The following is a 24,034-nucleotide window of genomic DNA, read 5'->3' on the forward strand; positions in this document are numbered from 1 at the left end:
TGATTTTGAAATGGATTTAGTTTGTCTACCTTTGAGTGGTATGGATGTGATTTTGGGTATGAACTGGTTAGAGTACAACCACGTTCTTATTAATTGTTTTAGCAAGTCAGTACATTTCTCTTCCGTCGAAGAGGAAAGTGGTGCAGAGTTTTTATCTACTAAGCAGCTGAAGCAACTAGAACGCGACGGTATCTTGATGTTTTCGTTAATGGCTACCTTATCTATTGAGAATCAAGCATTGATTGATAGGTTACCGGTGGTGTGTGAATTTCCTGAAGTTTTTCCAGATGAGATTCCTGATGTGCCTCCAGAGAGAGAAGTTGAGTTTTCTAATTATCTTGTTCCTGGAACGAAGCCGGTCTCGATGGCACCTTATCGTATGTCTGCTTCTGAGTTATCTGAGTTGAAGAAACAGTTGGAAGACTTGCTTGAGAAGAAGTTTGTTAGACCGAGTGTTTCACCTTGGGGAGCGCCGGTTTTGTTAGTAAAGAAGAAAGATGGTAGTATGCGGTTGTGTATTGATTATCGGCAGTTGAACAAGGTAACTATCAAGAATAGGTATCCACTTCCGAGAATTGATGATTTGATGGATCAGCTAGTGGGTGCACGAGTTTTCAGCAAAATTGATTTGAGATCAGGTTATCACCAGATTAAAGTAAAAGATGAAGATATGCAGAAGACAGCTTTCAGAACGCGTTATGGTCACTATGAATATAAAGTTATGCCTTTCGGTGTGACCAATGCACCTGGAGTGTTTATGGAGTATATGAATCGCATCTTCCATTCATTTTTGGATCGGTTTGTGGTTGTGTTTATCGACGATATTTTGATTTACTCCAAGACTGAAGAAGAACATGCTGAGCATCTGAAGATTGTTTTGCAAGTGTTGAAAGAGAAGAAGCTTTATGCTAAATTGTCTAAGTGTGAATTCTGGTTGAAAGAAGTGAGTTTTCTAGGCCATGTTATTTCCGGAGATGGTATTGCTGTGGATCCGTCTAAAGTCGAAGCTGTATTGCAATGGGATACTCCTAAGTCCGTTACTGAAATTAGAAGTTTCTTGGGTTTAGCTGGTTACTATAGAAGGTTTATTGAAGGGTTTTCTAAGTTAGCTCTTCCGCTAACGCAGTTGACTTGTAAAGGTAAAACTTTTGTGTGGGACGTTCATTGTGAGAAAAGTTTCGGTGAATTGAAGAAGCGTTTGACGACTGCTCCAGTGTTAATTTTGCCGAAGTCAGATGAACCTTTTGTGGTATATTGTGATGCGTCCAAGTTGGGTTTAGGAGGTGTACTTATGCAAGAAGGTAAAGTGGTAGCTTATGCTTCAAGACAGTTGAGAATTCATAAGAATTATCCTACGCATGATCTCGAGTTGGCGGCCGTAGTCTTTGTATTAAAGATATGGAGACATTACTTGTATGGTTCGAGGTTTGAGGTGTTTAGTGATCACAAGAGTTTGAAGTATTTGTTCGATCAGAAGGAATTGAATATGAGGCAGCGAAGATGGCTAGAGTTGCTAAAGGATTACGACTTTGGTTTGAATTATCATCCAGGTAAAGCTAATGTTGTTGCAGATGCCTTGAGTAGGAAGACATTGCATATGTCCGCCATGATGGTCAGAGAGTTCGAGTTGCTTGAACAGTTTAGAGATATGAGTTTGGTTTGCGAATGGTCACCTCAGAGTGTGAAACTGGGTATGCTGAAGATTGATAGTGAATTTCTGAAAAGCATCAAGGAAGCACAGAAAGTCGATGTAAAGTTTGTGGACTTGTTGGTTGCTAGAGATCAGACTGAAGACAGTGATTTTGAAATCGACAATCAAGGTGTGTTGAGATTCCGAGGAAGCATTTGTATCCCAGACAATGAAGAGATTAAGAAGATGATTCTTGAAGAGAGTCATAGAAGTAGCTTGAGTATTCATCCGGGAGCTACGAAGATGTATCATGATTTAAAGAAGATTTTCTGGTGGTCTGGTTTGAAACGAGATGTGGCACAGTTTGTGTATTCCTGTTTAGTTTGTCAGAAGTCGAAAGTTGAGCATCAGAAACCTGCTGGGATGATGGTACCTTTAGACGTGCCAGAATGGAAATGGGATAGTATATCCATGGATTTTGTGACGAGTTTGCCGAATACTCCTAGAGGGAGCGACGCAATTTGGGTTATTGTTGATAGGTTGACGAAGTCAGCTCATTTTCTACCTATTAATATTAGTTTCCCCGTTGCCCAGTTGGCAGAGATTTATATCAAGGAGATTGTGAAGTTGCATGGTGTTCCTTCGAGCATTGTGTTAGATAGAGATCCAAGATTTACTTCTAGATTTTGGAAAAGTTTGCAAGAGGCCTTGGGTTCGAAGTTGAGATTGAGTTCGGCGTATCATCCACAGACAGATGGTCAGTCGGAAAGGACAATTCAGTCGCTAGAGGATTTGTTGAGAATTTGTGTTCTTGAACAAGGAGGAACTTGGGACAGTCATCTTCCGTTGATCGAGTTCACTTACAATAATAGTTATCATTCTAGTATTGGAATGGCACCGTTCGAGGCTTTGTATGGTCGGAGATGCAGAACTCCGTTGTGTTGGTTTGAATCAGGAGAAAGAGCGGTCTTAGGACCAGAGATTGTTCAGCAAACTACTGAGAAAGTTCAGATGATCCAAGAGAAAATGAAGGCGTCGCAGAGTCGACAAAAGAGTTATCATGATAAGCGTAGAAAAGATCTTGAATTTAAGGAAGGAGACCACGTGTTTTTGAGAGTCACTCCTATGACTGGTGTAGGACGTGCTTTGAAGTCAAAGAAGTTGACCCCGAAGTTCATTGGTCCGTATCAGATATTGGAAAGAGTTGGAACGGTGGCTTACCGAGTGGGTTTACCGCCGCATCTTGCGAATTTGCACAACGTTTTCCATGTGTCGCAACTTCGAAAGTATGTTCCGGATCCATCTCATGTAATTCAGAGTGACGATGTGCAAGTTAGAGACAACCTTACGGTAGAGACTTTACCGTTGAGGATTGATGATCGTAAAGTGAAGACGTTGAGAGGCAAGGAGATACCTCTCGTGAGAGTCGTTTGGTCGGGAGCGACTGGTGAAAGCTTGACGTGGGAGCTTGAGAGTAAGATGCTGGAGTCTTATCCAGAGTTGTTTGCTTGAGGTAAATTTTCGAGGACGAAAATCTTTTAAGTGGGGGAGAGTTGTAACGCCCACTTTCGTTTAATCGTTATTTAATCGAGTTTAGGCCATTATATTATAATTATATAGTATATGCATGATTTTGATATGTTTTGATGATTTGTGGTGAATTTAGTGATTTGATTGATGACGTGATAAGTTATGAGTTTTGGAGGATTTGATTATGATATGAGAATTATTTTATTGATAAATAGAATAAAGATTTGAAAATAATATAAAATATTTAGTTGAGGGCTGTTTTGATATTTTAGATAGTTTTGGGGGAGAAAGTGAGATAAGATAAGTATTTTAAGAGGAGATATAAAAGAATAGACCTAGGTTTAGAAAAAACACTTTGTACGTGAAAACTTTTGGAAAAGGGAGAAAAAGCCAAGTCTAGAGGAACCAAGGTAGAGTGCTGCGATTTTCTTCATACAAGGTAAGGGTGGGACTAATAACTCAGTAACATTAATCTCTGTAATTCTGATGATTAGTTGACAAAGTTAGGATTGATTTAGAGAAGTTTTGGAATTAGGTCAAAACCCTAAAAATTGATGATCAAACGGTAAAACTTGTTTAGATTGATGTAGAAACTGTCCTTTAACCTTAGAACATGTTTAGGATGGGTTATGGAATCAAAATTAGGCTTTGAACCATGTTGTGTGATGAATTTTTGAGAAAAACCCTAGTCTGCCCGTGCTTCTGTTCATCGCTCGCCACGGCGAGTGATGATCCTCGCCTCGCGAGTGATGAACTTCATCGCTCGCCACGCGAGCCCCTTCCCTTCGCCTCGCGAGTTGTTTGGTTCAACTCGCCATGGCGAGCAACCCTTCCTCGCCTCGCGAGCTTAGGCAGAGTGCATGTCATATTTCGTGTTTCGACCTTTTTAGTTGGACCTTGAGTGCCTTTAAGTGCCTAAACATACCTAGAGATGATTAGGAATGATTTTAGGACATGATTGAACCCCAAACAACATTAGTTGGGAATTTGAGTGGTACTCGCCATGGCGAGTGAGAACTCTCGCCTCGCGAGCAAGTCCAGAATGTAGCTGTTTGAGTGGTTGTGCGATCTGTGTCGCACCTTTTGATCAGGAGTGAACCCCTAATTGGTAATGAAACCTTATGATAACGTTTAATGCAGTCTGTAAAGCTATTAAGATATGTTGATATTAATTGAGCATGATTAATGTATTATGCAATATGTGAGATGTAATGAAACGATTATGATTCTATTGAATTGCTGTTGATATATTGATATCTCCCTGCTGATATGCGACTTGACTATGCTGCTGCTGTTATTTAACTGAGTATTCAATGTTTATTTATGAATATAATGAAAATTATGACGTTTCGCTTCAAGTTATTGAATGCACATGATTACGATGTTTTGTTGTTAAGAGTCCATGCATAGCATATCATTGAGCTTAGTCCTCACCACGTTTTATTAGGAGCTTTGTCCTCCGCACGATTATTAGGAGCTTTGTCCTCCGCATGATTAAAGTATATTTATACTTATGATGACGATTGGTACCACATGCATATACGGAGTCTAGGAGCATTGTCACATTGTCATGTCTATTATGCTTTGTTGATGATGATTGATTATGTGATTACGTGATAAATGCTTATTAAGGATACAATGATGATTATGTTTAAAATGATTATGATCAAGATTGATTAGGATGTTAATTTATGATTCTTAATTGCATTGATTAACGCTATTCTGTTATGAAATCTCACCCCTTCTGTTTGAATGTTACCTCGACCGTGGGTAACGTGCAGGTGATCGAGCTTAGTGTGCTGTTTCCGTCGTGAGTGGCCTTGCCTTCACTGTGTCGTCTAGGTCGCTCTGATACGTAACGGGATGGGGCTTTATGATTATGCATGCTTCATTCTATTACGTGACTTTTATGCTGTTTATGATTATGAACTAATTTCTTTTAAGATTTAAGATGAGGCCTGCGTGCCAAAACGTTTTATGACTATGACATAATTTCCGCTGCGATGTTTAAGATATTTGGTTAAATCACTATTTAACTGTTTTGGATTACGTTTATGTGATATCCCGTTGTTTACGATGCTTACTCTGATAAATGTTTTAAGAAAATTTCATATTGGGAAAACGGGGTGTTACAGCCAACACCTGAGCCATCGCTGCCAAGGCTTGTGCAATCGCCGCATCATCACGACCTCCTGCCATGTTCGCACTACACAACCATCTAACCGATAAGAAAAAACACAACAAAGATTAATCTAAACACGACTGACCATGGCTCTGATACCAACTTGTAACGCTCCTATTTCTATTAAAGCAATTAAACATGCGAATAATACATTTATTCAAGAAATAGAGATTACGTCTTATTCAAAATTCAAAAACCGATAGACATGTATATAAACCTCAACAGTTACAGCGGAATACAAATCAGAGTGATCAAATATATACATGCCATGAGCAAATAAATCATGTATCAAAGATAAATCTCAAAACCCAAACATACGGGTAGTCATCAACAAAATCATAATCCAAAAGAAAATATAAACAACCTAATCTAGACCGACACGACAAGCCTAGATCAGAGCCAACACGACACCGATATCGGAGGAAGCTCCCGATATCCCATACAGAGACTCACTGAGACTACTCCTGCACAACGTCTACTCACCCATACAGGCAAGTAGGCGGTTAAAACCACTGGGGGTAAGCATTACATTATCATAATCCATATAATAATCAAATCAAATAATATCATGTACTTGAATAATAATAGTCATGCATAAATACTTATACCACAACTTGATAGTTCGTATCCACATATATCAATCACATGAATAATTATCCAATCGTAAATATTCATTCACAACATCAATCATAGACAATCATTATCAACATTCATTCATCTCAATTCATCACCAATCACATAATTCACATAGGACTCATGTTATGAGATGCACTTATGGACACATAAATGCATGCGGTACCAAATCTCAACAAGGTCGTCACCTTTCAATGCCACTTGCACATCGAATGTAAGGGCTCACACCTGCCTTACAATAATCTCGAAGTAAAAGAGTCATCCCTTTTACAGCAACAACGACTATGATGCATGGACATGTATAAGGACTCGATAATGCGACAACAATTCACAATCTCAACTCAATATATAGGACAACACCCAATTATATTGATTATCTCCACAACATTGCATTATCAAGAAAACATGCCCACACAAATAAATCATAGTATTCATCATCACACATCAACATATTTATCAATAATCATCAATGTTATTCAACATCAATCACATGATTTTCATTAATCAACAAACATCACTTATCACGTATGATTTTACCAATTCAAGAATTCTCACATTTCGAGCAATTAGCATACGGTTCTCACGATAGTCATCATACTTCAAACATATACATGCATATTCAATTGTTCACTCTAAGTACCTCATTGACCCATTACTAAGTTTTGGAAAGTTTCACGGTTTATAAAGAAAATGTTTATGATAAGTTTTCAGAGGGATCCACATGACTCATGTATATTAATTTGATCATAACTCAAGTTCTCAAAATCATTTGAATACCAAACCAAAGCCATTAGAACAATAACATATTTATCTAAAACTTTCATGTTTACACTAGAGTTCAATTCAAAACAGAAATATGCAAGAAGGGAGCAAGAGTGCGAAACAGGGGAAGCTGACACAGGGCTACTCGCCTCGCGAGTAAGGGTTACTCGCCGTGGCGAGCAATTCCAGTAGCTACTCGCCACCGGCTCGCCTCCCACTCGCCTCGCGAGTCATGACAGGTTTCAGAAAATTATGTTTTCGTGAAAAATCCATTTTCACCCCAAAATCCCAATTTTTGACTTCCCAATACCCAAATTGATCCCAAAGGTTTACCCAAATCCATCTACAAACTTGAATCAAACATTATTTTAAACAAAATCACCATTTGACCCATTTTCTCAAAACAACAACAACATTTCATTTTTTCATCATCAATCCACAATTAAGTATACCCAAGTTATAATTCACTCACAACAACATGTTTTGTCAACAATAACATCCATTGAAACTTGTTTCTCACCTCAATCCAACACAACTTATCACAAATCATTAATTAAGCAAAATTTCACAACTTGACATTTATACATACATTGAACCATGTAATTTCATCCACAAACATACCATAATCATCAATTCAAGTATAAGAAACAGCAACATAACAAGAGCACGAATTTGACATGAATTGTTCATCAACCCATTTTCATACAACATGAAAAGATGTAAAATTTGAAATTGATTATGATAATAACTAACCCCCTTACCTTAGAAGAAGATTAACCCAAACTCTTGCTTCAATTTAGCTCCTAAGCTTACCCAATTGGATTCTTCAAGTTCTTCTCTCCAAAACCCTTTTGCTCTTCTCTTCACCTCTTTCTCTCTCTACCTCTCTCTAGAAATGTTTGTGAAATGAATGAATTGGTTCTTCTAACACAACCCTAGTGTTATCTCCACTAATGGGCTTAACTTAGTTTTTAGTGGGCTTAATCCATTTCTATTCAAACCAAAAATATTACTACACTCCAAACGATATTTTAATTAATAACGGTAAAATATCACTAACGGTAAAATGTCACTAACGGTAAAATGTCACTAACGGTAAAATCTAATCACTACCCTAGTAACTTAGTAAATAAGGGTTCTCACTAATTATTAAAATAATTCTCACCAAAATTACCATTTTACCCTTACCCGCCAAATGACTAAAATACCTTTCTAATACGGTAATCCACGTAAATGCACCCGATGACAATTAAATACACACAAGCACAATTAATCACACACAAACAAAATTAAAAGTAATTAAAATAAAGGGTTAATAGTGTTTTACTCCCCTGTAATTTAGGTCATTTCCGGTTTTACCCCCTGTAAAATATATTTTTTGGATTTCGTCCTTGTAATTTGAAGATTTTTGGTTTTGGACCTTCATGAATTTTGACTGTACAAAATCGAAGATATGGCAGGGGGTAAACCGAAATTTGCTTAAATCAACATGGGGGTTAAACCGAAATTTTCTCAAATTACAAGGGGGTAAACCTAAATTTGCTCAAATTACAGGGGGTAAAATTTTCCATGAAGGTCCAAAACCAAAAAATCTTCAAATTACAAGGATGAAATTCAAAAAAACTATTTTACAGGGGGGAAAACCGGAAATGACTTATATTACAGGGGGGTAAAAGACTATTAACCCTAAAATAAATCTAGCTAAAAATCGGGCTGTTACACTTCCTTTGGCCTCAGGGGAAGTAGAGTACCCAGAAGAAGATAGCTCTCGAAAGACATCCAAATCGAAATCTGACAAAACTTCTCATAAGAAGAAATCTTCAAAAACGGACAAAAAGAAGAAATCCGAAAAACCTTCCAAAGGAAAGCAAGCCCGCGCTGTCGAGGATGAGGTAAGTTTGTTTTTTTTGAATTATCTTAACCATGCTTTCCGTAGGGGGACCTTTGAGTTTAAACTTCTTTGTAGGTTGAAATTTCTCCCGACGCTGTTGATAGACCTGCCGTCTCTGAGTCTCTCAAACTGACAGAGAGTCGTGGAAGAGGAAACATGATCCTCCGGCCATCGAGACAGACATAGTGGAAGAAACTTTGGGCCAACCTAGCCTAAAAAAGATGAAAACCCGCAAAGATTCGAATCCTAACAGTGCTCATTCTTGCGTTGGTGACAACGCTTTAAAGGTGTTTTTCAAAAACCTTTTGTTTTATTACTTTAGCCATGAGTGTCGAAATGTGCTTCTTATAACAGTGTTTCTCTCGCAGACTATCCAAATTGATATACCCCAACACGCTCAAGTTGGTCAAGCAGAGGCTTCACCTATTGCTGAAGAGGATGAAGGCGTTGAAACCAGCGTTCCTACACCTGATGTGGAGATCACTTCTCCCAATCAAATTGCGGTAGAGTCAAGTGGTCGCCAGGATAAAGCGCCTGAAAGCGACGTGGAAGCGGATCTCGATGCAGATCAATTTATCATAACTCCTCGAGAGAATCTCATTGCTGGAAACTTTCCACTCACTTGTACCCTAGATTCGATAGGTAACGCTAAACCACTTCAAACTGACCCAACCTTGGATCCAATAGCCTTAGGTCAACTTGAGGAGGCCAATCCTTTGGATGCTTTTGACCTTTTAGCCAGCGACGTTCTCCTATCTAGGAGCACCGGAAAATCCTCCAATGTGTCTACTAAGGACCCTTCTCAAGCTTCGACCAAAAATCTCTTCGCAGAGTTTCGAAGCAAAGTTCTAAGAGCTGATCTATTTGAAGTCATAGAGCAAGACGAGAGCGTTATACTTGAAATACAGGAATTATCACACAAACTCATAGACCTCCCTTCAGGCCTGAAATTCCAAAATTTCTTCAAAGCTCTAGAACCTCTTTTGGATAACATCAAGCAAGGGTGTCTTCGAAGAAAAGACGATAAAGTTAAACTTGAAGAACAGACCCTTCGATATGACCAACTCTTGGATGAAATTGCTGAATTCAAAACCAAGCTCGAGTCTTTTCGTCAAGAGACCCCTTTAATCCAATCTCAAGTGGCGGATATTAACTCATCAATTGCCCAATATAAGGCCAAAATTGAGCAGTTAGAGGATCAGAAAGCCCAACTTCTGGCTAAAGAAGGCTTAATGAAGTCAGAGGCTCAAATTGCCATCAAAAAGATCAACGAATCGAAATCTTCCCAGCAGGAAATAACGCTCCTCACTGACCATGGCAAAGCTCTTGACGAAAAACTCGATGGTTTAAAACAACAACTGTATCACCTTACTTCTGGCTTTAAGATGTAAACCATTTTTGTATCGAACTCATTATGGGAGTTTTAGTTTCTATTTTGTTCCCTCTTATTGTGTATGTATTTATTTTGTAACGGTTTTAGAAACCGTTTTAACATTAACACAATATTTTATTTGGGTATTTATATGCAATTTATATATATATTTAATTGCTTTCTTAATGGAACAAATCTCAAGATAACTATAATGATGAGAAACTAAAAAGTCTTTTCTTAACTTGGTAGGATTAGCTTGTCTTGGGAACCGTAACTCTTCCAAAAAATCTAATTATGAGATTCTTTTTTAGGGAAGATAAACATACAGTTTTTTACAACTTCCTTTCCAAGGCTCTTTGAATCACGGTTTTACTCTAGTTGCCATGTGTCTTCTTATGATCTATGATGATCAAGAAAAGGAACCGTCGCTTATGTTTCAAAGAGAAAAAACCACTTTTCAACTTCCCACTTATATAAATACCATCCTCTTTGTCTTGTGTTTTTCATCTCTCACTTATCTTTCTTCGTGTTCATTAAACACTTTTCCCATAAACAACATTTCTTCATGGAGTTTATAAGTTGCTTGAGTGATGACCTGATCATAGACATTGCTGCAAGGGTTGCCAAGCACAACATGCTTGATCTTTTTAGTTTTCAAAGACAAAACAAGAGAATTGTTGCTCTCTGTAGAGACCGTAAGGTCTCAAGAGCCTTTGGTGAGGATTGCATCAGGTTACTCACCGATCTGAAACCTACCCATCCGAAGTTGGATTTCAAGCTTCGTTTATGGGAACATGGGAATCCCATGTTTTGTATTTTGAGATGTACTCAACACATTCTGGATGTTGAGCCATGCATTCGTACCGTCAAGCGTTTGCTTAGAAATGCTATGGACGCTGGCTCTGTGAGCGCTCTTTACTTTGATGTAATTCTGATGGCGATTGACGGTATCACTCCTGATGCCACTGAACTTTTCAATGACTTTTGGTCTCTTTTGGAGACAAAAAATGTTGCGCGTTATCGCAGGGAGATAACAGGAGGGGATTCCCATTTCCACTTCGTTTCAGGCTGGTACAAGAGGTTGCTGCCCCCCAGTTAATTCGTCGTCGATTCTGCAACAACTGGCACAACTGCCCTGGAGATGGACTAAGGCGCAACTATCGAGGATTTCATCCTGCCGAGGATGAACTTTACAATCTCCAGTGTTTCTGCCTTAGATGTCGCCTTGATAGTGAGCTTCGATGGTTTCTCGACCTTTTTGGGTTTGGCCAACTTATGTAGGTCATTCCATCGAAGGAAAATCCTTTTAGAATTTTCTAATTTCTTGTTTGTAGCATTTCTTTTGTCATGGTCTACTTTGCGCTCTTTTAGGCCCATTTTGAAGTCTCTTTTGTGTAAACCGTCCATTAGTTGGCCTTATGAAATGCTATGTTTGAATTTGTCTTTTCGAATTACTCTTGTATGATCTTAATTTCTTGTAACGTCGGTTTATACTTTTTCAAGTACTTTCCGTTTATTCGTAAAATCCTTCAATTTTCATTTAATTCTTCAATCTCATATGCATTGTTCGAAAAGACTCTCAATATCTGCCATGGTCCTTCCCATCCGGGTGACCATTTTCCCAAAGTTCTATCTTTCTTATCCATTGGTAAAATGACTTTCCATACCAAATCTCCTTGGGCGAAAAGCTTCGAGTTTACCTTTTTGTTATATGCTTTTGCTACCCTTTCCTTTTGTCTTGCAAGGACTTCTAACGCTGTTAATCTTTCTTCATCGAGATCGGCCAATTCGTCCATGACCATGTCCCAATAATGATTAATTGGTATTTCGCATTGCCTTTGGATTCTGACTGATTGCAGCAAAATCTCTACTGGTAACACAACATCATGACCAAATGTTAACCTAAAAGGCGTAGTGTTTGTCGATTCTTTGGGAGATGTTCGACATGCCCACAAAGCCTCGCCTAAAATTTCAGGCCAATTCTTTGGCTTTGCCTTTATTTTTCGTTTGATAATGGCGATGATGTTTTTGTTTGCCGCTTCAACCTGTCCATTTGCTTGTGCATAGTATGGTGTGGAAGTTAGCAATTTAAAGCCTGTATCTTCGGCAAATTTCGACATCTTTCGACCAGTGAATACGGATCCTTGGTCTGTGGTTATGGTTTCTGGAATACCGAACCTATAGATGATGAACTTCTGGATGAAACTTATAACTTCCTCTTGAGTAACCTCTTTTAAGGGAATTGCTTCTATCCATTTCGTGAAATAATCTATTCCTACTAAAATGTATTTATAACCTTTCGATGAGGTGGGTTTAATTTCCCCTATCACATCCAAAGCCCATCCTCTAAATGGCCAAGGTTTGATTATCGCATGAAGTTCACTTGCTTGGACGCGCTGAATTCCAGCATATTTTTGGCATCCTTGGCATCCTTTTGCGAACTCTATGCAGTCTTTGAGCATAGTTGGCCAATATAAAAGCCATTTCATTTTGTGGCCTGCTTGGTGCGTTCCACAACTTCCGTCGTGTGTATTCGAAACAGCCAAATATGCATCTGTTTCTCCTAGGCATTTCAACAAAACTCCTTCCGAAGTCTTTTTGAATAATTCATTGCCCATTATTACATAGCTTAAAGCCCTGTATTTCACTTTTCGACAGGTGGTTCCATCTGGATTTTCCAGATATTTCACTATGGGTTTTCGCCAATCATTTTCATTTAAATCGTCAATGACAAAAATTTCGACAAAATCTGTACCTTTTATGGACTTTTGACTTGCTTCAGTCCCCCCAAGTTTTGGCGTTAACGATTTGCTAGGGAATGATTCCATCCAATTTCGTCTATTTCTAATCTCTATTGGCTCTTGCATCTGGTCCTTCGGTATTTTGTATCCAGAGGCCCTCTGTGCCAGATCATTTGCATGTTGGTTCTCCATTCGAGGTACGTGCCGAATTTCCGCCTGGATGAACTGTTTTAACAATCTGCTAGCTATTGCATGATAGGTGACCAAACTTTCCTTAACGCACCTATATTCTTTTGTCATCTGTCTAAGGACAAGTTCAGAATCTCCTTTGATTTCGATGTATCTTGCCCCCAGTTCGAGTGCGATTTCTAGACCCGTGATTAAGGCTTCATATTCAGCCTCATTGTTAGAGCAAAGCTGATTGATTCGAAACATGTACTTAAATACATGGTGTTTGGGCGAGATTATCACTATTCCCACGCCAGTATCATTTTTATGACTAGAACCATCGAAATATAAATTCCATGGATGGTTTTCTATTTCAGTTGTCAAAACTTCATCTACTGAATGATCTACAATAAAATCGGCTACGATTTGGCCTTTGACAGCTTTTAATGATTGATAAGTCAATGAATATTCTGTCAATGCTAAGGCCCATTTTCCGACTCTGCTATGTAGAATTGGTTTTGATAACATATGCTTAATGATATCAAAATGAGAATAAACATAAACGTCAAAAGGCTTTATATAATGCTTAAGTTTTGTACATGAGAAGAATAAACACAAACAAAGTTTTTCACTAGGATGATATCTTGTTTCAACATCATTAAGTACACGACTTAAATAGTAAATGGCCCTTTCTGTGCCATGTTCATCCTCTTGTGCTAACATACTTCCTATGGTACCATCTGACGTTGCTATATATAACTTCATTCTCCTGCCTTTCAACAAAGGAGAAAGAACCGGAGGATTTACCAAATATGACTTGATTTCATCGAAAACTTTTTGGTGCTCTGGTTCCCATTTGAAAACATCATCTTTCTTTAGTCGGAGTAGTGGTGAGAAAGCTTGTGTCTTGCCACTTAGGTTTGATATAAACCTCCGGAGAAAGTTGATCTTTCCTAGTAGAGACTGCAACTCTTTCTTCGTGGAAGGAGCTTTGGTCTCGATTATTGCCTTGGTTTTGTTTTGGTTAATCTCGATTCCCTTTTTATGCACGACGAAACCTAAGAAATCACCTGCACAAACCCCAAATGCACATTTTAAAGGATTCATTTTCAATCCATATTGCCTCATCCTTTCGAATGACTGGCGTAAATGTTCCCAATGTCTCTCTTCTTAAGAAGATTTTACTACAATATCATCGATATAAACCTGCATAAAATTTTCTATAAAATCATGTAACATTAAATTCATCGCTCTCTGGTATGTAGCACCAGCATTTTTTAGACCAAATGGCATTACTAGCCATTCATAACACCCTAATGCACCTGGGCATCGAAATGCGGTCTTAGCGATATCTTCTTCTGCAATAAAGATTTGATTGTAACCAGAGTATCCATCTAGCATACTCAAGTAATCGAAACCCGCCGCTGAGTCTACTAGCATTTCTGCTATCGGCATTGGGTATTCGTCTTTAAGGGTGGCGAGATTCAAATATCTAAAATCTATGCATACCCTTATGGTTCCATTTTTCTTTTTAACTGGAACTACATTTGCTAGCCAATCTACATACCTTGCTGGCTTGATAAAGCCGCATTTCAGTAGTCGATCGATCTCTTCTTTGATTTTTGGTAGGATATGTGGAGCGAAACGACGAGGAATTTGCTTGACTGGCTTTTTGTCTGGTCGAATTGGTAATTTTAATTCCACCACTTCCCGGTTTAAACCAGGCATTTCGTTGTAATCCCATGCAAAGAAATCTTTGTATTCTTTTAATAGCTCTGCAATTTGACTTTTGAATCCTTCAGGGATTTTGGCACTTACATAAGTAGGTCTTTTAACCGTACCATCTTCCAAGTCAATTTCTTCGAGGGGATCTTGCGCTTTCATTTTTGTAGTGGATCCCATGGGATCCTCTTCGAAGCCTAATGGTTCATCATCATAAATGCAATCCAGTTTCTGGTCTTCGACACCGTCGTCTGTGGACCCGTCCGCGAGCTTCTCGATCTCCTCTTGCTTCAAAGATTCGGCCTCTTTGGCCGTTTGGAATTCATTTTTGGCCAAGTAGGCCGTAATTTTCTCCCAAATATTGGGCTCAGACATAATTTCAAATTTTTGGACCCCCCCCCCCCCCCCAGTTGGTGGGGTAACATACTAAGAAATGTTAGGTATAAGGCAATCAGCAACCTTTTTGTATGCTTGGGCTCTAGTTTCGAGCAAACCTTCGTTCTCTATCTGAACTTCCTGTTGGTTGACCATTACAAAGTCGTGGTCTCTAAATTCTTTCTCCCACACGAACCCCGCTTCTGGTTGTAATTTCATGGAGTACATTTCGTCATCCGAAGTCATCTTTTTGGGTCCTGGAGATATGACTGGGGCTATATGTGCCAGTTGCTTATCAAAATTTTTCTTGGTAATAGTGTTTACTTCAGCCAAGAAATAACTTTGATCAGCTTCCACGTTCTCAAGTAGCCCATCTTCCTTCCATATGGCAATCCTTTGATGCACCGTAGAGGGGACTGCACCCACGCCATGTATCCATTCTCTACCCAGCAGTACATTGAAGTTTGCTTTTGATGGGACCACCATAAATGTTGTTATCCTCCTTGTGCTACCTACCACCAATTCCAGTTCGATAGCACCTAACGAATATCCTGAAGTGCCTTCATAGTTAGTGAGAATAACATTATGAGGCTTTAAATCAGAATCGTAGATTCCAATCTTTCCCAGGAATGATTGAGGAAGCAGGTTGACTGTGGCTCCACCATCAACTAACACTTTATTTACTCCCACGCCATTGATTTTGGCTTGAATAAACAAAGGCTTGAGATGCGACTTCATCGAAGTGTCTGGTTTTTCAAATACTGCATGTTGTTCTTCTACACATCCATTATTCATGACATAATAACATAGTGGTTTGTGAGTTGCCATTTCATCGACGAAATCACTTTCAACTTCGTTAATTTCTGATTGAACGTCATATTCCACAGGTAGGATAGAAACCACATTGCATACTATGTCGAGACTAGGGTCAGATCCAGTGAAATTCGAAGTCATTTCTTCATCCTCTTTGGGATGGTCTTTCTTCAAAATTGACAATGGGGGTGAGATTCTCTCTGTTGCTGGCTTTTTAACCATTTCGAACACAGCTTTCTGCTTACCCTCTCCTTTGTCAACATTGGTGATGTCTTGTAATGTTGTTGCTTTTTTCTGGCGCTGATACCTACGCCATTGAGTTCGCGTCATAGGTTGCTTACCTTTGTAATTATTATTATAAGAATACCTGGTAGGCACTTCTGGCGCATCGAGCCGAGGAATAGGAACCTTTCTCTTCACCCATTTGGATGGAGGGGCAGAATAACCAGATTTTCTTCCTCCTGAAAAGACCCAAGTGTCAGTGGGGGAATTTGCAGATGGATTGAAAGTTCCTCTCCAATTTCTCTTTTGAGAATTTCCAGCAGAATGATCTTTATACGGGATACCCCTTTTGTTGAAATTAAATTTAGGGCGATTATCTTTCTTTTTTCCCCTCCACTTTGCCTGTGGCTGAGAGTCTTCGATTGCTTTAGCGGCTTCTTTATCGAAGACTGCGTTACACCTTGGACAAAGCATGGCGTTAGTGTTTGAAATCTTGCAGCGATTCAGAAAATCAACCAGATCTTCCTCAGCTTTAGGATATGCTCTTTCTACATTTTTCTGGAGTTGGTCCTCAGTGACCAAACTGGTATTTCGAACATGGTCTTTAGTAACCATTTCAGTATCATCAGGTAAAGCTTTTCTCGATAACAGTTTGCCGTCGCTTGATTCTGCAACATCTACCATGTTTATACCAACTACTTCAGCGTACATGGACTCAGCCTTTTTAGAAGATTCGGCCTCAGGCTTAGTTGTTGCTTTAGCCTTTTCTCCGAATTTCAATCTTCCTTCATCGAGAGCCTTCTGCACAGAATCCCTGAAACAAGTGTAACGGGATAAGTTATGGCCTAAAAAACCATGAAATTTACAAAAACCCCTTTTCTTCCTCTGATCTAGAGGAGGGAGTTTCATATTATCTGGCACTAAGATTATGCCATCAGATACTAGAAGATCAAATATTTCTTCGCATTTAGACACGTCAAAAGTTTAAGTTTTTGGGGGATATTTATCATTTTTGGGTTCCTCTACGTTTTTCCCGTTTGATGGCCTCAATACTTTACAAGTGTAAGGTGGCCCATCTTTCAATTCCGCAAGATTTATTTCGTTATCTTCTACAGAATCTGATCCCCAATCGAATTCTGGCTCACTATCTCCAGTATCGATATAAGCAACTTTCTCTTTCTTAGGGAACCTAGTTGTTCTGGCCTTTTCAGCCTTAAGTCTTTCGACTTGGCGAACCCTATCTGCTAATTGCGCCATGTCCCTAAGATATTGTGTATCTAATTTCTTTCGAACAGAATAATCTAAGCCACCTGCGGCCATTTCGACCAATTCGTGTTCTGGCACAACGGTGAAACATCGGGCTTTAAGGAGTCGAAATCTGTTCAAGTAATCATCTATTGACTCATGCGTTTTTCGTCTAACACTGGCCAATTCTTTCAAACTAATTTTAGATTGGCCCATGTAAAACTGCTCATGAAAAGCCTTCTCTAATTGATTCCAACTAACTATAGAGTGTGGAGGCAAAGTTGTGAACCATGTGAATGCATTCTTTGTCAGAGAACTTGGAAAATATTTCAATTTTAAATTCTCATTGTTTGCCAAGTCTCCAGCCTCCATAATATATCGAGCAATGTGTTCGACGGTGGACTCATTCGTTTCCCCAGCAAACTTGGTGAATTTGGGGATTTTGTGGTTTCTGGGCATCTCCGTTTCTAATACGAATTCGGACAACGCTTAAACGAAATTTGGACGGTGCAATCCAGTATTGAAACCATTTTGGGCCAGGAATGCTTCGACTATATTGGCTATGTTATTTTGGCCCTCGTAATTATTCCTATGGGCCTGCATGACCACTTGGTCTGCATTCTGGTTTCTGTTTACCATTATAGGAATCCTAGCGGGTTCTTCTGGTATCTCAGGCTGCACTTCTTGCGCCTGATTTTCGGGCGTTTGGTTTGCCTGTTCTTCGACAAACGCTTCTCTCCGCCGGGCATTCGTATTTTGCACAGCCGGCGTGACGCGCACTTGGGGCGCGCCCAGAAAATCCGCTATTCGCCCCATTTGTTATGATAGGGCTTGATAACTACTATTGGTTTCTTTGATTAAAGGATTGATGACCGTTGTGACTTGTTGAGTCACCATATTGACCATATCGTGATTAGTATCTACCATGGTTTGCCTTAGCGCATTCATCGATGCGTTGGTCAACGATTGTTGAGGCGAACCAAATGGGATAAAAGTTTGTTGGGATCTACCAAACGAGACATTCTCCCCTTGGTTAGACAATGGTGGTATGGTCGTATTTGTATGTGAAATTTGAGTCGAAGAGGTTGGCATCCCATAGGGTCCTCTTCCATTGTTTCCCAAATTAAGAAACCCTTGAGAAAACATATTTCCCGCAGCCTGGCTAGTTTGAGCGGCCGTTGTAACCGCTGGGCTGCTTCTTGAAGTAGTATTGGCCATAGTATTCGACGTACTGGCCTGTGACGTTTGTGAAGTCACGTTTCCATCCGCTGGGGTATCTACAGGCTCCAATACATGAGCCATGTTACTATTCTGGTTAAGTTGCGTAGACCCCGTCGAAATTGTTTGATTGGTCGTTGTTCCTGAAGCGGAAGCAGCGTTCGATGCCGTTGTGCCAGAAACGATAGAAGGACGCGTCATTTCAGGAAGTAATTTGTTATTCCTTAAACGCATACACAATGCAGACCAACAAAAATTTCATAATTGAAAGGATTTCAAAGTTTAAAAGCACAAAAGGTCCCACTGGGCGTGCCAATTTGTTTACACTCATTTTTGGTAAACAATCGCTGGTTTCAATAATGTTTACTTGCAAGATCAACCAGTAAATCTTAGGAGCATATTGTGCTTTTATGATTTGAATGTAAACGTAATACTTGTTCGTAAAGTATTCTTGATAAAGTAAAAGACAAGAGCAAAATGTAAAGAGTTGAATCCAACCCGTGTTGAATCCAATCGAAATGTAAAGAAAAACTACTATTTATACAAATAGTCCTATAACTACCTAATCATATCTGTTCGATTTGAAAATCGAACCTAGCCGTTGCCAACTGCTTGATCTTATCTACAAAGTCTGAAGGCGCTTCGATAACTTCCTTTATCCACCAAACTAAGCGGGCTTCTTCGATTCTTGCTGAAGACATACATATATATTTTCGATAGATTCCTTCACAAAGCTAAGTCCATCTTCTTCAAGTCAAACCCGTGACTGCATTAAATGATAGTATTTTCATAAATATCGGCTAACAATTGCATAACACGGAACACTCTCTCAATCTCTTTGAGCCACGTCTGAGCTCCATCAGGGTCGTATCTTCCTTTGAAAGTAGGAGGATGATTCCTCATAAAATTCTCTAACATCCTCACTTCAGCATTAGCTCCAACATTAACATTAGGCTGATGCTCCACAGCTTCTAGTGCAGCAGCAATCGCAGTGTCGTTTCTTCCAGCCATTCTTAGTTCTCTACACAACAAACAACATTTGAAACGACATAAGACAGTATTACAACTGTTACTCAACAAGACACGACTCATCTACTTGGCCGGACGGACTGACCTCCTCTGATACCAATTGTAACACCCAGTATTCCCAACATAAAAATTTCATATAAAAAATCAGAGCAATCCACATAAACGGAATGTCACACTTCTTTTCTTAAAAATCATAAACGGAATAAATAACAATTTATCCTTCAAAATTCAACAACATAATATTCAATACTTCGCAGCAGAATTTATTCGTTATCTAAAACAGTCTTTGGCACGAAGGCCTCATCATAAAAATTCATAAAAATCCAATCTAAGACATATTCATGAAACTTCATAAAGTAATATGTAAGGAATAGAAAAAGCAATAACAAAGTTCCCATCCCGTTACGTATTGATGAGATAAAACCGCAAGTGCACGGTCTTACCGAAGTAGTATTAAAAGAGTATCGTTCCGACAGGGAGTAGTTTAATTCAATTAACCTTTAAAGATGATTAGAAGAGAAGAGAATTGTAAGTTGGGGGTTTTCAAACGGTTGAAAATTAATATAATAAAAGGAGCTTTGGGATCGTTGGTTTCATCTAAATAACAAGTCCTTCTCAAACCAAAACTATAAGCTTATAATGTTATGTTAGACCTAATTTCTCAAGACAGTTTCTCTTATGTTCCTCTAGCAACCAAGCCTATTTCGCTGACTTGATTACTATTAGATTTTGGTTCCTCTAACAACCAAGCCTATTTCGCTGACTTGATTGTTATTAGTTCCCTTGAAGATCGAAACTATATGTCTCAAAGATTGCAAAGCCTATTTCGCTGACTTTGCAATCCTTGTCTAAATTCACTTGTTCGAATATCAAAGCTCCACTTTCGTTTTATGAATTGATATTTGGAATAATGGATAAACAATTATCAATCCCTCCACTTTCGTTTCCACAGTTTGATAATGGTTGATCCATGTTAAAACGGTGAATTTAGATAAGAAATTAGGGTTACATAAGATCAAGGCTTAGAGCTTGGTTTGATTAGAATTATGTCATTTAGACTTATCCAACAATCCCAAGACAAGAAGAAGTCTACTCACTCATGTTCATCGTAGACATGGGGGAGAAGAGAGAAAGCATAAAGGTAAATGACAAGAAAATAAAGGCATAACTTTATATTCATCGGTGAACACAACTACGAACCGATCCAAAAATGCATGGAAGACGCGATTCATATACTCCATAAATACTCCAGGTGCATTGGTAACACCGCATAACTTTATATTCATAGTGACCATAACGCGTTCTGAAAGCTGTCTTCTGCATATCCTCATACTTTACCTTAATCTGGTGATAACCTGACCTCAAATCAATCTTGCTGAAAACACGTGCACCCACTAACTGATCCATCAAATCGTCAATTCTTGGAAGTGGATACCTATTCTTGATAGTTACCTTGTTCAACTGTCGATAATCAATACATAGCCTCATACTACCATCTTTCTTCTTTACTAGCAAAACCGGCGCTCCCCAAGGTGAAACACTCGGTCTAACAAATTTCTTCTCAAGCAAATCTTCCAACTGTTTCTTCAACTCAGATAATTCGGAAGCAGACATACGATAAGGTGCCATCGACACCGGCTTCGTTCCCGGAACAAGATCAATAGAAAACTCGACTTCTCTCTCTGGAGGCACATCAGGAATCTCATCTGGAAAAACTTCAGGAAATTCACACACCACTAGTAGCTTATCAATTACCGGTTGATTCTCAATAGATAAAGAAGCCATCAACGAAAACATCAAGATACCATCGCGTTCCAGTTGCTTCAGCTGCTTAGTAGATAAAAACTCTGCACCACTTTCCTCTTCGACGGAAGAGAAATGCACAGACTTGCTAAAACAATTAATAAGAACGTGGTTGTACTCCAACCAGTTCATACCCAGAATCACATCCATACCGCTCAACGGTAGACAAACTAAATCCATTTCAAAATCACGACCAAACATAGACAAAGGACATTTCAAACATACGAGAGAAGTAGTCACCGAACCCTTAGCTGGAGTTTCGACAACCATCTCTCCATTCATATCAGACAAATCAAGACTCAAAGCAGAAACACAATCATAGGCAATAAAGCAATGAGTAGCACCAGCATCAATAATAGCAACTAAAGGAGTATTATTAATATAGCAAGTACCTCTGATCAAACGATCCTCATTCTCCGTCTGAGTCCCAGTCAAAGCAAAGACCCTACCAGTAGTCGGCGCCCTCTTAGGCTGAGTACACTGAGAACTAATATGTCCCTCTTCATTGCAGTTAAAACATACAATGTCCTGACGCTTGCAATCAGCTACTATATGACCCTTCTTGCCACACCGGACACACTTCTTAATTTCTTCAGGACAACCATTGCTCTTGTGGCCTTTCCCACCACAGTTGAAGCACACAATTTCAGAAGCATCCTTCTTCTTAGGCCGCCTATCATCGACCATTCTCTGTTTCCCTTTATCAGCAGGGGCACTGTACGGATTAGGACGACTCTGCTGTCCCTTGCCCTTCTTCTCATTCACCATCTTGTAATGAGCCTTAGTATCTTCCTCGTAGATTCTGCAGCTATTAACCAAATCCGAAAAAATCCTAATCTGTCGATGCCCAATCGCCCTCTTAATGTCGGGCCTCAAACCGTTCTCGAACTTAATGCATTTCGAAAACTCAGCAGTCTCTGCAGCATAATGCGGGTAAAACTTTGCCAACTCAACGAACTTGGCAGCATACTCAGTCATAGACATGTTTCCTTGCTTTAGCTCAAGGAACTCGATCTCTTTCTTCCCGCGAACATCTTCCGGAAAGTATCTCCTCAGAAACTCTCTCCTGAAAACAGCCCAAGTCACAACAGCTCCTTCTTGCTCAAGGGTAGGCAGTAGACTAACCCACCAATCATCAGCTTCCTCAGCTAGCTGATGAGTACTGAATCGCACTTTCTGATCCTCAGTGCACTGCATCACACGGAAGATCCTCTCTATCTCTTTAAGCCACGTCTGGGCTCCATCCGGGTCATATCTCCCCTTGAAGGTTGGAGGGTTCTTCCTCGAGAAAGTCTCCAACATCCTCGTCTCAGCATTTGCACCAGCATTCGCGTTAGGTTGTTGTCCCACAGCTTGGGCAACAGCTTGTAAAGCAGCAGCTAACGCAGCATCGTTTCTTCCAGCCATTACTGAGATTCTACAAAAGTAGCAACAACCACATAAGATAGTAATATAAATATTACTAAGACTCGACACGACTCTTCTAATTGACCGGACGGACCAACCTGCCCTGATACCAATTGTAACACCCCGTTTTCCCAATATAAAAATTTCTTAAATCATTTATCAGAGTAAACATCACAAACAACGGGATATCACATAAAATATAATCCAAAACAGTTAAATAATAATTTAACCAATATCTTAAACATTTCAGCGGAAATTGTATCATAGACATAAAACGTTTTGGCACGCAGGCCCCATCAGAATAATATTTCAAATCATAATCCACAACATTATAAAAAATAACATATTAGTCACGTAAGAGAATGAAGCATGCATATAACCCCATCCCGTTACGTATCAGAACGACCTAGACAACACAGTGAGGCAAGGCCACTCACGACGGCAAACTGCACACTAAACACGATCACCTGCAAGTTACCCATACGAAGGGCAACATTTTCAAGCAGAAGGGGTGAGATTTCATAACAAAATAACATTAATCAATGTAATTACGAATCATAAGTTAACATCATAATCATTTCTTTAACAACTTTGCATAATTGCTAAACAGTTATCACGTAATCATATATTCAATTATCATGAACAACATAACATATTTGATAAACACTTATCACGTAATCACATATTCAATCATTATCAACAAGGCATCTTAATCATGACAATGCGACAATGCTCTTAGACTCCTTATATGCATGTCGTACCAATCGTCATCATAAGTATAAATATACTTTAATCGTGCGGAGGACAAAGCTCCTAATAAACGTGCGGAGGACAAAGCTCCTAATAAACGTGGTGAGGACTAAGCTCAATGATATGCTATGCATGGACTCTTAACAACAAAACACGTAATCATCGTAATCAACATGCATCCAATAATTTGGAGCTAAACGTCATCTTATTCATTACACATAATCATTATGCACTTAGTTAAATAACAGCAGCAGCATAATCAAGTCACATAACAGGATGATATCATTGTATCAATAGAAAATCATTTGCATCATAATTAAACTTTCATATCTTACATGATTGTACAATACATTAATCATGCTCAATTAATGACAACATGTCTTAAAAGGCTTTACAGATTGCATTAAACGTCATCATTAGGTTTCATTACCAATTAGGGGTTCACTCTTGATCAACACGTGCGACATAGATCGCACAAACACTCAAGCAACTACATTCTGGTTGTTCTCGCGAGGCGAGAGTTCTTACTCGCCATGGCGAG

The 24,034-nt window shown here is 39.2% G+C and overlaps 1 protein-coding gene across 1 annotated transcript; it reads right to left on the reverse strand.

Annotated features, from left to right (window-relative positions):
- Positions 1 to 11,529: 11,529 nt before the first annotated feature.
- On the reverse strand, positions 11,530 to 15,006 carry LOC120577477 (uncharacterized). Its single transcript, XM_039829028.1, has 2 exons — positions 14,232 to 15,006; positions 11,530 to 13,979 (listed from the first exon to the last, which is right to left on the reverse strand). The coding sequence occupies exons 1-2, from the start codon at positions 15,004 to 15,006 to the stop codon at positions 11,530 to 11,532; spliced, it is 3,225 nt and encodes a 1,074-aa protein (XP_039684962.1).
- Between the last annotated feature and the right edge of the window lie 9,028 nt (positions 15,007 to 24,034).

This window comes from Medicago truncatula, chromosome 8 (genome assembly GCF_003473485.1).
Source record: "Medicago truncatula cultivar Jemalong A17 chromosome 8, MtrunA17r5.0-ANR, whole genome shotgun sequence".
NCBI lineage: Eukaryota > Viridiplantae > Streptophyta > Magnoliopsida > Fabales > Fabaceae > Medicago > Medicago truncatula.